This window comes from Vipera ursinii (assembly GCF_947247035.1).
Source record: "Vipera ursinii genome assembly, chromosome: 2".
In the NCBI taxonomy this organism is placed as follows: domain Eukaryota; kingdom Metazoa; phylum Chordata; class Lepidosauria; order Squamata; family Viperidae; genus Vipera; species Vipera ursinii.
The window spans coordinates 282,647,475-282,662,386 of record NC_139513.1 but is presented as its reverse complement, the minus strand read 5'-3'; the positions used below and the strand labels follow the sequence as shown (position 1 = coordinate 282,662,386).

The window sequence follows — 14,912 nt, the reverse complement described above, 5'->3', positions numbered from 1 at the left end:
GTTTTAAAGCAATGGCTACTTTCAAAGGTATAATAATAAGAGCTGGGGTGTTGCAGTGGTTGGAATAGAGTATTGCAGACAAACTCTGCCCACAGCCTGCAGTTTGATCCTGACGGGGCTCAAGATTGACTCAGCTTTCCATCCTTCCAAGATTGGTAAAATGAGGGCCCAGATTGTTGGGGGCAATATTCTGACTCTGTAAACTGCTTAGAGAAGGCTGTAATGCACTATGGGAAAATATATAAGTCTATGTGCTACTGTTAATGTTATTTTCAGTTAGGCCATAGTCTACATCCTATATTCATCCAGTGCTGTGTTGCTAATAGATATATGCCATGTATTAATGTATCACATTCAGTATACTTGAGATTCCACAGCAGTTTAGGATTTTCTCATTTAGTTGATAAAATGGAGCTGTAACATGTGTTTCCTGAGCCGAATCTATCACTAATGGACAGATGTTTGTGGGGGATTCATTATCATCTTGCCATATCTATGGGAATTAGGATGGATAAGAAAGGAAAATTTATATTGCATTTATCAGACTGGCTAATTACTTCAATCCACATGTCCATTATACTGAAAGATTTCCAGGAAGAAAAATTTGTGGAGTTGAGAGATGATGTTAAATGGTTGTTTGAAATGACTCATGTTGTCATATATTGAGTTTATGAACAAATTAGATCACTTTTCAACCAGCTTTGAGGGTGAAAAATGAACACTATTGAAGATCAGCACAAATAATTGATTGGTTCATTCATGATCTTTAGACAAATGGAAGCAAAAGATATGCAATTACAGTTTTCCATGCTTAATATGATGTTTACTGAAGCTGCTTGAAGGCTACTATTAGTGTTCACATATGATCTATAAGAAGGGGGTGAAAATTAACAGATTTAGTCTAATTTTTAGACTTCATTAGTTAATTGCCTGTTTGGAACTTCAGTTAACAAGATATGAATACTAGGTTGTATTCGTAGCCTTCACATTTTGCCTTGTGCGAATGAAAACCCATTCTATCTGTTGACATACAAATGTAGCTTCTGAACTTTGATTCATTTGTTAAATGAGTCCCACTACAAACTTTTGGTATGCATATTTGTTGGAAATAAGGCTTATCCTATCCAGTGAGACTATTTTGTGGTAACAGTATTTAATGTGCCAAATTCTTATTATAAGAATTATTAGCTATAGGGTAAAAATACAACATTCCACTCAGGATAAAAATACTCTGAAATGTTTTCAAGAAGTTTTACATTTTAAAAATAAAAGCAAAAACTTGGAATTTGGGAATCTATAGGGTTGAATGGCTTTGTAGTGATGCCAGCAATGTACCAAAGAATATATATTTTTTTCCTTAAATCTTAAATGTACAAATATGTTTTGAAAAATGGAAGAATCCCAGTTGGGAAGCTTTTTTTCTTTTTTCAACTTTATCACATATTATTAAAAGAAAATGTACAGAGTAAACACAATATAAAGTGGCATTTTTTTTCCTGGTGACATGCTCATACTGCTTTGAATATTGATTTCCAGTCTTATTCCATTGTCAGTAAAAATGTTATAAGGTTGGCCACTGTTTATTCTCTCAACAACCTTTCAGAATGCATAAGAAGTCTTTCAAACTTTCAACTGTAAAGAAGGGACCAAAAAAAGACTCTATCTCTAATAATTTTTTGACAACTTCAGCTACCATGTGAAGAATTGGGCCTTGTTGATGATCTCAGAATGCATTTTTACTCTTCTTCTCCTCTTCCAATTCTTAGCTTTTTTTTCCAGATTTTCCTTAACTAGCCATGATACAGAATAAGTGAGAGCCACATTTTCTCTGAGATAATCAATCCTGAATGAACATGAGGGGAAGAAAGCCAGATGGCATCAGATATGTCCAGTGCCATATTCTTCCTCCTTCACGATTGAACTGCTGAAAGAAGTAGAGGTTGTATTATTCAGAAGTATGAATTGATAGCTGAAGCAAGACAGTTGATTGGCTGGTTCATCTCTATGGTTGTGTGGTGGAAACTCCAGCTATGGTTGTGTGGTGAAAACTGCAGTTAGCAGGAATCTGATTGGGAGCCATTGCACTACAGGAAATGGCACAGACTTGACTCCCCCTCCCCCAGAATCTCTGACGCCTCATCTTGCCATCTCCAAGGGAATGAAGACAGTCTGGTGAGATTCATGTAGCTTAGTTGATTAGCAATAAAACTCCTGTTGAAACTCCTTATGATTGGTTTTGGTTGTTTCCACCTGACAGGTTGTATCTGTGTGTGCATGCACACTGATAGATTGTAAATTAGATTGAAGAAGAAGCTATGTAAAATTGTTAGATTTTTTTGCCTCTCCAACATCCCAGTTGTCAAGAATGAAACTTTGGCAGCTATGTGCCTTTTCCTTTCAACTTACCATTAGAGTTAGAGAGGGGAGGTGTTGTTTTAGAAGTGTTTAGATGGAGAAATGAAACCTTTATGAAGACTGTGAGAGCCTGAAACATTTCCAAGGACACTGCAGCAGGTGTGGAGGAGAAGCAAACAGTTCCCATAACAAAGTGAAATTGTTTATGTGAGAGCATGGGAGTTTGGCCAGAGAGATTATTGTTTAATTCTATGAGTTGGTGTCTGGGAACCTCAGAGTTAATTTTGCTTTAGCATTACCATGCCATGTAGTCAATAAACAGTAAGAGTTTCAGAAACAGAATGAACCTGGTGATTTATTTGGATCCTTGAGCTGGATGTGGACACTAGTTTAGTTCTAGATTCAATACAGTTCCACCATGACTAAAAGATGTCTTCCATTAGCAGGAAAGCAACACTGGATCCAAGGAGATGCCTAAATGTTAAACCTTATGCATAGATTGTAAGATATTAAAACATTGCTTCTCCAAGTTAGTCTTCTTATTGCTCTACCTGTTCTTTAGCCATGTCTCCTTATTGCCATATGTTCCTCTCTATTGCTACATCAATAATTTTCTCCTGTTCATTTCTATATACATTTTTTTTAAATCTCTCCACCTTTCCATCCAATTTTTCCAGAATCTAAAAACTTCTGTAACTCAGATATTTGGAGTGTTATAGTTCCCATTAAGGGGGGGGGGAATTAGAATGTCCTTTCAAATCAAAAAAGTGCTTGAGGATTTAATTCCTCTGCTCATCTCAAAAATATCTGTTCTCAAACCATCCCTTGTCATTGCGAATAACAGTTGCTCATTCTCTGGCAGAAAGTTAATGACCATTCTCCCCTTTGCCACCCACATTCATTCCATCGAATCGATTAGCTGCTTCACTAGAAGCATGTCTGCAACCATATCTCTGTCTCATCAACAGTTCAGCTGATGCCACTACCAGTTAATTAGAGATAATGACTCAGAACTTTATCACACATTACATTTTTCTCCACCATGCCCCTTTGTTTTCCAGACAATAAGTTATTATTGTGTGTGCTAAGTTTGCCAGATTTTCTTTCTCTCTCTTCTCTGTTTGTCCCCTTAGGTACATAAAGAAATCTGGATTTCTATTTGCATCTGGTGTTTATATGGCTTTTTCTCTCTTTCTAGTGTTTCCTTGCAAGTGCAGTGTCAGCTTTTTTCGTATCAACTGAGTGCTGAACTATTTGGTTGCAACAGGAATTGACTGGATTGTTGAACCAATCTGATGCTCTAGGCTGAAAGAGAGTGACTGGACCAAAGTCATGCCTTTCATGCCTAAGGAGGGACTAGAACTCACCGTCTCCTGGTGATTGGCCCAATGTCACTCAGCCTATTTGTCAAGCCTAAAGCAAGACTAGAACTCACAGTCTCCTGATTTCTAGCCTGTTGTCTTAATCACTATACCAAACTGTCTCTGCATGATATTTATATGACTGATGGTGCAATTTTTTAAAAAAACAAACAGAAGGATACAATGAAATTAGCTGATGAGAGAGATGTGGGGAAATGAAGTAACCAAATCCATATTTCTTTGAGGATGGTCAACACTTTAAAATTGTCTGGCTAGCTTTTTCTCAATCTGCATCAAAACAAGAGATAAGTTTATTTATCAATTGAGAAGAATTTCTGGAATTTCTTTGGCCAACATACATAAACAAAGGAGGCTGAACAGAATCCAACCCCACAATTTTCATACGTTTCTAATTTGCTACTGTGACCTAATAGCAGCAAACAGATTTATACCATGTAGAACCCTAGACTGCATTAATAAGATAAGATTAAGAACATTACAAATCTATTTATAAAACATATAATCAGCCTGTGATAAAATCTTACCCTCGGCCCCCGTTGTAATTCTATTCATATTTTAAAAATCTCTAATTATACAATCAAGGCGGTTCTAAAGCCACATTAAAAAGGAAAGGAGAAATAATGTGTGATGTGTATTTTGATATAAATTCATCCGTAGAAAAGATACATTGTTAATAATAAACTTGTAATTTAGGAGTTGAATAAATCATACCAATCCCAAATATAAAACTTTGCAGATATCAAAACATAAATCAAAGCCCAATTCACAAAACAGCCAAGAGACCATATCAGAAGCTTTCTTGGTGTCTGTTTGGAATAGTAGCAAGAACATTAGTGAAAAATCTGATGTTGTCAGAAGTTTGACAGCTCAGTATAAATTTACCCTGAAATGGGTGGATGATAGTTGGAGAAACACCCTGTAATCTGTAGGCCAAAGTAGCGGTTAGCATTTTAGTGTTCACATTTATCAAGGAAATAGGTCTGCAAGGAGAACAAATAGTTGATACTTGTCTGGTTTGGGCAAAATTATAATGCCTGCCTGATTAAAAACCAGAGATTTGTTTGAAAAAGCTTCACTATAGACTTCAGATCAAATGGAAAGCAACAAGCTAATGCATTTTGATCCCAAACTATTGGGATAAGCACTTTTTCCAACTTCACAGATTTAATTATAGTGACTATTTCTTGAAGCAAAAGAAATTGTGTAAGAATATAACTACTTAGGATGAATGTGACAAACCAGTTTTCTGTAGAAAGGTGTCTATCTTATCTTCTGTTGATGAAGAATTAGTATAATAGAATTACAGGGTGGGAAGGGACCTTGAAGATCTTCTAGCCCAACCCCCTGCTCATGCAAGAAACCTTATACCATTTCAGACAAATAGTTGTCCAATCTTTTCTTAAAAACCTCCAGTATTGGAACTCCCACAATTTCTGATTAATTTTTTGTCAGTATTATATAGATTAGAATAATATTGAAATGATTCCTGATTAGTTGGGGATCCGTATACAGCTTTACATTTACATTTCAAATAGATGTGCAAACTCTATTATTATATTACTTTGTTTAATTTTAAAAGCCAATAACTTATTAAATTTTTCTCCCTTTCCCTATTTTTATTGTCATATGAAGTGCAATAAAAAGTCTATATCAGTCTGGAGATAAATGCGATGTATAAAGCAATAAGATTTCTTGGAGTTTTTTTTCTCTAAAAATTCAATTTTAATCAACTGTTGTGTCTTTTCATATGAAGTCTGTGCCATAAAACAACCTCAAACCCATGCTTTAATGGTTTCCCATATCAAAGACAGTAATATAACTGAGTCCCTATTAATATAAATAACACCTGCTATTTCCTATTCCATTTTATCATGTAGAAAAGATATTTTAAAAGATCACTTAAAGAATGCAGATTTTCATGAAATAGAGAATAAACTTCATGGAAGCAACTCAATTTTTAGTGGTGTCCCCATTACATGCATTAACTTTAGATGACAATGAATGGGAAATCAAATAATCTAGCTAACAGCAATTCTTAAATGTAGGAGAAATATTTTTTTTTTTCTTAGGAAAGATTATTAAAATGTCAGATTATAAAAACCTATAATCTTCCAAAAGACCCAATAGTTTTGATATCAAAGCTTCATTACTTGATCCTGAAGAGATTTTACCACTTCTAGTTGATCAGTTTTAGAAGTTCACTGATTTCCCACAAACTTCCATGTAAGAAATTCTGTCCTCTATCACTTCTATTTTAGAACATTTAAGATTGTCTTTAATACTTACAAGCTACTGCTAAGCTTGTAAGCCGCCCTGCGTCTTCGGAGAAGGGTGGGATATAAATGGAATTAAAATAAATAAAATAAATATCTGTTATATATGTATTCTAAACTCCTATCTTTTCACCAGTTACTCACACAGTTGCTTTAGGGAGAAAAGCAACTATCTAAGGGAACACCTGCTGCCGGCATCAACTTCCCATCGTCCTGTGCGCTCCCACAGGGAGAGCCTTCTCAAGGAATGCCGGCGGGTTATTCCCAGGGGTAGGGCATTCTCTGTGGGCGCACTGGCCCTATGGAACCAACTTCCCACGGAACTCAGGACTGCCCCCGACCTTCGCTCATTCGCCGGGACTTGAAAACTTGGCTCTTTGAGCTGTTTGGCCCAGACTGAGGGGTTTTAATTTAATTTAATTTAATTGGGTTTTAGTTTTAATTTCAGGGACTGGAATTTAATTAATAGTTTTAACTGATTTTAATTTTTGTATGCTATATTTTTTTAATTTTCCCTGTAAACTGCCCTGAGTCCTACGGGAATAGGGCGGTATATAAATTTAAATAATAAATAAATAATAATAAAAGAAGGTGGTAGATTTTTCCAGGATTTCACCCAGACATAACTTACAAATCCTGCCTGTTAATCTAAATAGTGTTTGTTTATGTTTATTCAATGCATTTGAGTGGGAATTCCAAAGGTGCTTTTTCATGAGGCAACTGGACTTTCTTGTTTTTTTCTTTGAAGACGTTTTGCTTCTCATCCGAGAAGCTTCTTCAGCTCTGACTGGATGGTGGAAAATGGAAAGATTTATACTCCTTGCAGACAGTTGGTCATTTGCATTCTTTAGAGATTGTTGAGGCCCCCTGGAGGTTTATCTGTGTCCTCAGGGTCAACTGCTGGGTCATGCTCTCAACATCCTGTAGGACAGAATTCATATCATTATTTTTGTATATAACCCTACAACACCTGCCACTTGTTTTTTTCATGCATGGACTACTTTTGATTTTTGAGGCACTATATTTCAGAGAAGGTTTCCATTCCTTTCATATTCTAAAAAAATGTTCACCAGTTATTCAAGCTGTTAAGCATCATATACCAAAGCAATTTTCAGATAACTGTAGCTTTTGACTGCATATGAATAACTGAAATTGCAGCTCACTGGCAGGGGTAATTGCATCAAAAGAGAGTTAATCTTTGTTTAACTCCTGTGACTTTATGTACTTGATATACCAAAAGCAATAAAGCACCACTGTTTCAAAATAAGGAATTTGTTTTCTTTCAGTAACATGGTAGAAGGGTTCTCTAAAAAGAAGAGTGGTGGGAAAGATGTAAAATCCATTACATCTTGCTATAAAAAGATGGTCTCTGGAATTTGTTTGAAAGATATTTTTTTTTTCTTTTCTTAATGCTTCAGAACTTGGAAATTGCATTTCATCAATAAGGACTTCAGGCTGATAATTGAACTGTTTGAGATCATATAATTGCAATGCTATTCTTAAAGATCTTAGCCAACCATGCTAGGAAGCTTTGGAAATGTGCATTTAAAATACATCTTCCACAAAATGACACAGGGGTGGAAATGAAGGAACAAGCATCTTATTGTACTTTCTTGCAAATAGAGTGGAGTATGTAAATGGAACTAATTTACCTTAGTTTTCCCCCTAAATCAATCTTTCCAGCTCATTTCATTTTTGCTTGTATTCATCAGCAATCTATTCTGTCCCATTAAAATCTGAAACATTTAAGAGAAACCTCATGTTTTAAAAGCCCATTGGAAGTTACATTGTTTGGAAGCCCTCATCTTCCCTGTTTCGGAGGTCTTCTGTATATATGCTCTTTCTGTAAACTCTTAACCGTTAAATTTTGAATTTTTTTAAAAAAAATCCATAAAAAAGAAGTTACATTGTTTGAAGTATCTTTTTTGTATGTTTTGGTGTAATCTGAAGATGAGAATTGGGTTTGAATATTCAAGGAAGTTAAAAACTAGTGAATAGCAAAATTTGGACTTGCACAATATTCCAGCTTGTGCAGATACGATCCAAAAATGTAAAAAAAAAATATACTCTTTACATATGTATTCCTTTTGACTTATTGATCTAAATATACGCTCATATTTTAGATGTTGCTATATCCCATTAGAGAGCCAATTTGGTGAAATGGTTAAGGCACACACAAAAAAAAACACTAGTGGTTAAGGAGGATACATTGTTTAAAGTATATTTTTTTGTATGTTTTGGTGTAATCTGGAATATTAAAGAAAGTTAAAAATTAGTGATAGCTAAATTTGGATTTACACAATAATCTAGTTTGTGCAGATATGCTCAAAAATTGTACCAAATATATACTCTTTATGTACTTATTTCTTTTGACATTGATCTAAATATACCCTCATGTTGATATATCCAGTGCTTTTTTTGTAAAAGAAAAAGGTGCCAGAGCTCACACGCGTCATACATCCTGCCTTGCCTACCCTACAAGGTTCCATCCAAAAAAGGTGCCGGAACTCTGTTCTGAGCATTCTATGACAAAAAAAGCCCTGGATATATCACATTAGACAGCCAATCTGATACAGCGGTTAAGGCACTAGTCTAGAAACTAGGGGATGAGTTCTAGTTCTAGTTCTAGTCCACACGGGCGCCCACACACACAAATCATATTAGGAAATGTATGAGAAATCTCAGTACAGATGTATCTTTTTTCTTGTTTGGGTGTCTTCTTGTATTTTTTTTAGCATTATGAAATGCTATTGCACTGAGTGTTGTGACACAGTGAAGAACATCATGTAATTAGATATATATAATGTGAGGTGAGACTCATTGGCATTTGGAATTTGCTTCTCCTTTCCTGTGAATGGGTTTGTTTGAGTAAACTGTTGAATAATTGATATCCTTTGGGAATTAAATTCTTCTATGTGCAGAGGCCTAAGATAGAAGTAAAGTGGAACACAAGCTGAGCCCTCTAAAGCGAATAAGACCTTAAGATATTGATAGGCATCTGCTTTAGATGAATTTGATGCTGTTCCTTTGTTCAACATACTGTTGAGATTTGGAAAGTTAAAAGACCTTGGGGAGTTTGGTTGAATTCTGAAATTGCAAATTAGTCTATCTTTCCTCGTTATTTTGTTCCTGCAGCTGGTAGGATGCAAATATTGTTGTTGTTGTTGTTGTTGTTAGTTGCAAAGTCATATCCGACCCATCATGACCCCATGGACAACGTTCCTCCAGGCCTTCCTGTCCTCTACCATCTTCTGGAGTCCATTTAAGCTCACACCTACTGCTTCAGTGACTCCATCCAGCCACCTCATTCTCTGTCATCCCCTTCTTCTATTGGCCTCAATCTTTCCCAGCATTAGGCTCTTCTCCAGTGAGTCCTTCCTTCTCATTAGCTGGCCAAAGTATTTGAGTTTTAGCTTCAGGATCTGGCCTTCTAAAGAAAAGTCAGGGTTGATCTCCTCTAGGACTGCCCGGTTTAATTGCCTTGCAGTCCAAGGGACTCGCAGGAGTCTTCTCCAGCACCACAGTTCAAAGGCCTCAATTCTTTGGCACTCAGCCTTTTTTATGGTCCAGCTTTCACTGCCATACATTGCAACTGGGAAGACCATAGCCTTGACTATACGCACTTTTGTTGACAGAGTGATGTCTCTGCTTTTTAGTGTGCTGTCTAGATTTGCCATGGCTTTCCTCCCCAGGAGCAAGCATCTTTTAATTTCTTGGCTAGAGTCCATATCTGCAGTGATCTTGGAGCCCAGGAAAATAAAATCTGTCTCTACCTCCATTTCTTCCCCATCTATTTACCAGGAATTGAGAGGGCCGGATGCCCTGAACTTGGTTTTCTTAATGTTAAGTTTCAACCCAACTTTTACACTCTCCTTCTTCACCCACAACAAGAGGCGTTTGAACGTTCTTTGGCACTGCCTTTCTTTGGAATTCGAATGTAAATTGATCTTTTCCAAACTTGTGGCCACTGTTGAGTTTTCCAAATTTGCTGGCAAATTGAGTGTAGCACTTTTACTGCATTGTCTTTTAACAGTTTGTATAGCTCAGCTGGAATACTTTCACCTCCACTAGCTTTGTTGTTGCTCAGCTTTTCTAAGGCCCACTTCACTTCACATTCTAGGACGTCTGGCTCGAGGTCAGTGAACACCTCATTGTGATTATCAGGGACGTTAAGCTCATTCTTGTATAGTTCTTCTGTGTAATTTTGCCAATTCTTCTTAATATCTTCTGCCTCTGTTGGGTCCCTGCCATTTTGGTCCTTTATCATGCCTATATTGCATGAAATGTTCCCTTCATTGCGCCAATTTTCTTGAAAAGATCTCTGGTCCTCCCTATTCAATTGTTTTCTTCTATTTCTTTGCACTGTTCATTTAAGAAGGCATTCTTACCTCTTCTAGCAATTCTCTTGAATTCTGCATTTAATTGGTCATATCTTTCTTTTTCTCCCTTGCCTTTCGCTTCCCTCCTTTCCTCAGCTATTTGCAAAGCTTCCTCAGACAGCCATTTTGCTTTCTTGCATTTCTTTTTCTTTGGGATGGTTTTGGTTGCTACCTGTTGTACAATGTTGCGAACCTCTGTCGATAGTTCTTCAGGCACTCTGTCTATCAAATCTAATTCCTTAAGTCTATTTGTCACCTCTACTGTATATTCAACAGGAATATGATTTAATTCATACCTGAGTGGCCTAGTTCTTTTCCCTACTTTCTTCAGTTTAAGCCTAAACTTTGCAACGAGAAGCTCATGGTCTGAGCCACAGTCAGCTCCTGGTCTTGTTTTTACTGACTGTATAGAGCTTCTCCATCTTTGGCTGCAGAGCATATAGTCAATCTGATTTCTGTGTTGACCGTCAAGTGATGTCCATGTGTAGAGCCGTCTCTTGTGTTGTTGGAAAAGAGTGTTTGCTATGACCATCATATTCTCTTGACAAAATTCTATCAACCTGTGCCCTGCTTCATTTTGTACTCCAAGGCCAAACTTGCCTGTTATTCCAGTTATCTTTTGGCTTCCTACTTTAGCATTCCAATCCCCCATGATGATAGGGACATAATTTTTTCGTGTTAGTTCTATAAGGTGCTGTAGGGCTTCATAGAACCGGTCAATTTCATCCTCTTCAGCACTGGTGGTTGGGGCAGAGACTTGGACTACTGTGATATTGAATGGTTTGCCTTGGATTCGAACTGAGATCATTCTATCATTTTGAGGATTGTATCCCAGTATTGCTTTTCCTACTCTTTTATTGACTATGAATGCTACTCCATTTCTTCTGAGGGATTCTTGCCTGCAGTAGTATACCTGATGGTCATCTGAATTAAATTCACCCATTCCTGTCCATTTTAGTTTGCTGATACCTAACATGTCGATGTTCGGTCTTCTCATCTCTTGTTTGACCACATCCAGCTTTCCTTGATTCATGGATCTTACATTCCAGGTTCCTATGGAGAAAGAATCTTTACAGCATCGGACTTTCCTTTCACCACCAGACACATCCACAGCTGAGCGTCCTTTCAGCTTTGGCCCAGTCACTTCATTCTTTCTGGCGCTACTAGTTCTAGCCCTCTGCTCTTCCCCAGTAGCATGTTGGATGCCTTCCGACCTGAGGGGCTTATCTTCCAGTGTCATATTGTTTTGCCTTTTGGTACTGTCCACAGGGTTTTCATGGCAAAGATACTGGAGTGGGTTGCCATTTCCTTCTCCAGTGGATCACGTTTTGTCAGAACTCTCTGCTATGACCTGTCCTTCTTGGATGGCCCTGCATGGCATAGCTCATAGTTTCATTGAATTACGCAAGCTCCTTCGCCACAACAAAGCAGTAATCCATGAAGGGGGGTATGCAAATATATACTTGATTAAATACTTCTTTACTTTAACGAACATTAGGAAAGTTATCTTTTTTTTTCCAAAGCAAAATTTAAGGTAAAGTTTGTTTAGGTACATATTTTAAGTATCTAAGACAAAATAGGGGGGAACATGATAGTAGTACTCCAGTATTTGAGGGGCTTCCACAAGGAGGAGGGGGTCAACTTACTTTCCAAAGCACTAGAAGGCAAGACAAGAAACAATAGATGGAAATTAATTGAGAGAGCCAACCTGGAATTAAGAAGAAATTTCCTGACATTGAGGATAATTAACCAGCGGAATAGCTTGCCTTCAGAAGTTATAGGTGATTCATCATTGGAGGTTTTTAAGAAGAGACTGGATAGCCATCTGTCTGAAATGGCATAGGGTGTCCTGCTTGAGCAGTTCTATTCTGATTGATTGATTGATTGATTGATTGATTGATTGATTGAATAAGTGTGAGTGATGAAACAATCATATATCATTGCAATGTAAACTGCTAAGCTTGTAAGCCGCCCTGAGTCTTCGGAGAAGGGTGGGATATAAATGGAATTAAAATAAAATAAAATAAAATAAATAAACTCCAAACTTTGCATATTTATGTATGATGCTTCAACTACATGTGACACAATATGTTTCCTAATTTTCCATCGTGGTTCAGAACAGACATATGTTGAGGAAGGGAATTATTTTAATTAATAACCTTAACTTGTAGTCATATTATTTCCTAAAATTAAAATCAAAACTGAATTTAATGTTCCTGCTTAGGTAAAAACTGGACATTTCAAGGATATATTTTTTAAAAAAAAAGTTCAGGAAAGTTTCCAATTTTAATGATATTCATCTAGCTGAAACAAGGCTTTTCTGGCATATGACTAATTGGATTATTCTTGTCTGTTAATCCCAACAGGTGCACAGATTATGGGATTTACAACATTGCACTTCCTGATTGAACCTTCAGATGCTGTCACTACACGGGGAAGTAACATTTTGTTGAACTGTACGGCAGAATCAGATCAAGGATTTCCTGTAATCAAATGGAAAAAGGATGGTGTCTTTTTAAACTTGGCAGTGGATGAGAGAAGGCAACAGTTTTCCAATGGATCTCTCTTAATACAAAATATTGTCCATTCCAGACATCATAAACCTGATGAAGGCCTTTATCAATGTGAAGCATCATTAGAAGGAACTGGAGCTATCATCAGTCGAACAGCCAAAGTTTCAGTAGCAGGTAAGGATTCAGGTTGGGATGAGAAGATATTTTAGAGCTTATTTGAAGATGGAATTACAAATCTGAAGGTTTTTTAAAGGTTTATTTCATTGGCAAAGTTAGAATACATGGAATCTGTTAACACCTTCCAAGCTGATCAACTTTATTGAGGTATAAACCTCATTTATTGAGGAGCCGTGGTGGCGCAGTGGTTAGAATGCAGTATTGCAGGCTAACTGCCCACAGCCTGGAGTTTGATCCTGACTGGCTGAAGCCTTCCATCCTTCCATCAGCCTTCCATCCTTCTGAAGTCAGTTAAATGGGGACCCAGATTGTTGGGGGCAATAGGCTGACTCTGTAAACCTTGTTAACCAAAGTGCTGACAAGCCCTATGAAGTGGTATATAAGTCTAAGTGCTATTGTTATAAGATTTCATTAACAGCATTTCAATAGCATTTGATTACTTGCGAGAGAAGCTGTGCTATGATGTAAGTTAAAAGATGAGAGAAAGCTTGATGGGAAGCTAATGGGTTTATGCAATAGCTGAGACTGAAGAGAAGCTCTCATAGAGAGGTGGGGGGGTGAGTTTTACTATCAGTTTGCAAACTGAAAGGACAAAAAAACTCCACTCTCCCTATCCAAGTCTGCTGGAATGGATTGAATTTTTTTAATAGATAGGAATTTGGTGGTCAAATTTTGTAACTGATCAGAATGTGGTGGACAAACCTCTCCATTTCTGCCCCTGCTGCTTTGAGCTTAGAGAAGGAGGGTCTTGATAGGCTGAAATGTGCCACTGCCTTGTTACTGTTGTCAGCTCTGATGTCCAGCTAGGGCCCATATATTATTTTGCACAGTCTGGCTAGTTTGTCCCTTGTAGAATCTGGAAAGATAATGTTGACACATGATGGCATATATTAGATGATAAGAATCCAAAAGTATTAACATTGTAGGTGATGTTGTGTGGGCCTATAATGAAGTTGGCAAGACTTGGCAAGATGTGGTTCTCATCTTTGTGTGGTTGTGTTGCTATCTCTAATAGTGGGTAAGTAGCTATTTTAAACTGAGTGGGGATCTAAATGCAGTTATTAACCAGCCCCCAGAGCCAAGGAAAATGTAGTGTTATCAAAAAATAAAGTCATTTGGACTAAGTAGGAAGTCTCAAAGCCTGGTATCCAGATGTGTGCTTTTGTGTTGTCAATGATGATATTTTAAATGACCAACAGTTTATTTTTTGTTGTAGATGTTGGGAAAGATTACCTCAACATCCATGGTATGGTCCAGTGATCATCAGTAGATTCCAGCTTTCTCAAGAAATCTCTGATTTCTTGTCTTCTATATGATTTGGAATGCTGCTGATTTTTCTGATGTTTGAAATAATTGGGTGACTTGGGTGACTCGGTTTGTATATTTTAGGTGGTATACATCCTTTGGGGCAAAATACATTATTCAGGTAGAATATATGCTTTGCTTTGTCTCTGGGGACTCTTGAGATAGGGATTATAAGTTGTCAGACATAAAAAAGATTGCTTTTTATATCTGACAACTTATAACTCGTTTGTAATTTAGTCTTCTCTCCTATTGCAAAATCATATGCAAATGTAACCTGGAATTAATAATAAATGCCAAGATGTACTGTAGAATCAGAACAAGAGTTCATACAGAAGGTGACAAAAAAATTGGAGAGGTTGTTGCTTTCCAAGCTTGCTTGTGGGCTACCTGAAAATATCTTACTGATCATTCTTAATAGCAAAAGACAAGATGTGCCTATGATCACATCTACCAACCACTTCTTGTGTTTTTATAATAAAGCTGCATAACACACAACTTAAAAGACAAGTCTTAGAAATTATAATATTT

General features: G+C 37.0%; 1 protein-coding gene across 1 annotated transcript in view; it reads left to right on the top strand.

Moving 5' to 3' along the window:
- Positions 1–14,912, top strand: part of DCC (DCC netrin 1 receptor) — a gene marked incomplete at its 5' end in the record, with an annotated part of 1,142,764 nt that overhangs the window by 441,705 nt on the left and 686,147 nt on the right. The window contains one exon of the mRNA XM_083355563.1: positions 12,756–13,076. Within this exon, the coding sequence (XP_083211689.1) occupies positions 12,756–13,076 (321 nt within the window). The remainder of the gene's footprint in view (positions 1–12,755; positions 13,077–14,912) is intronic.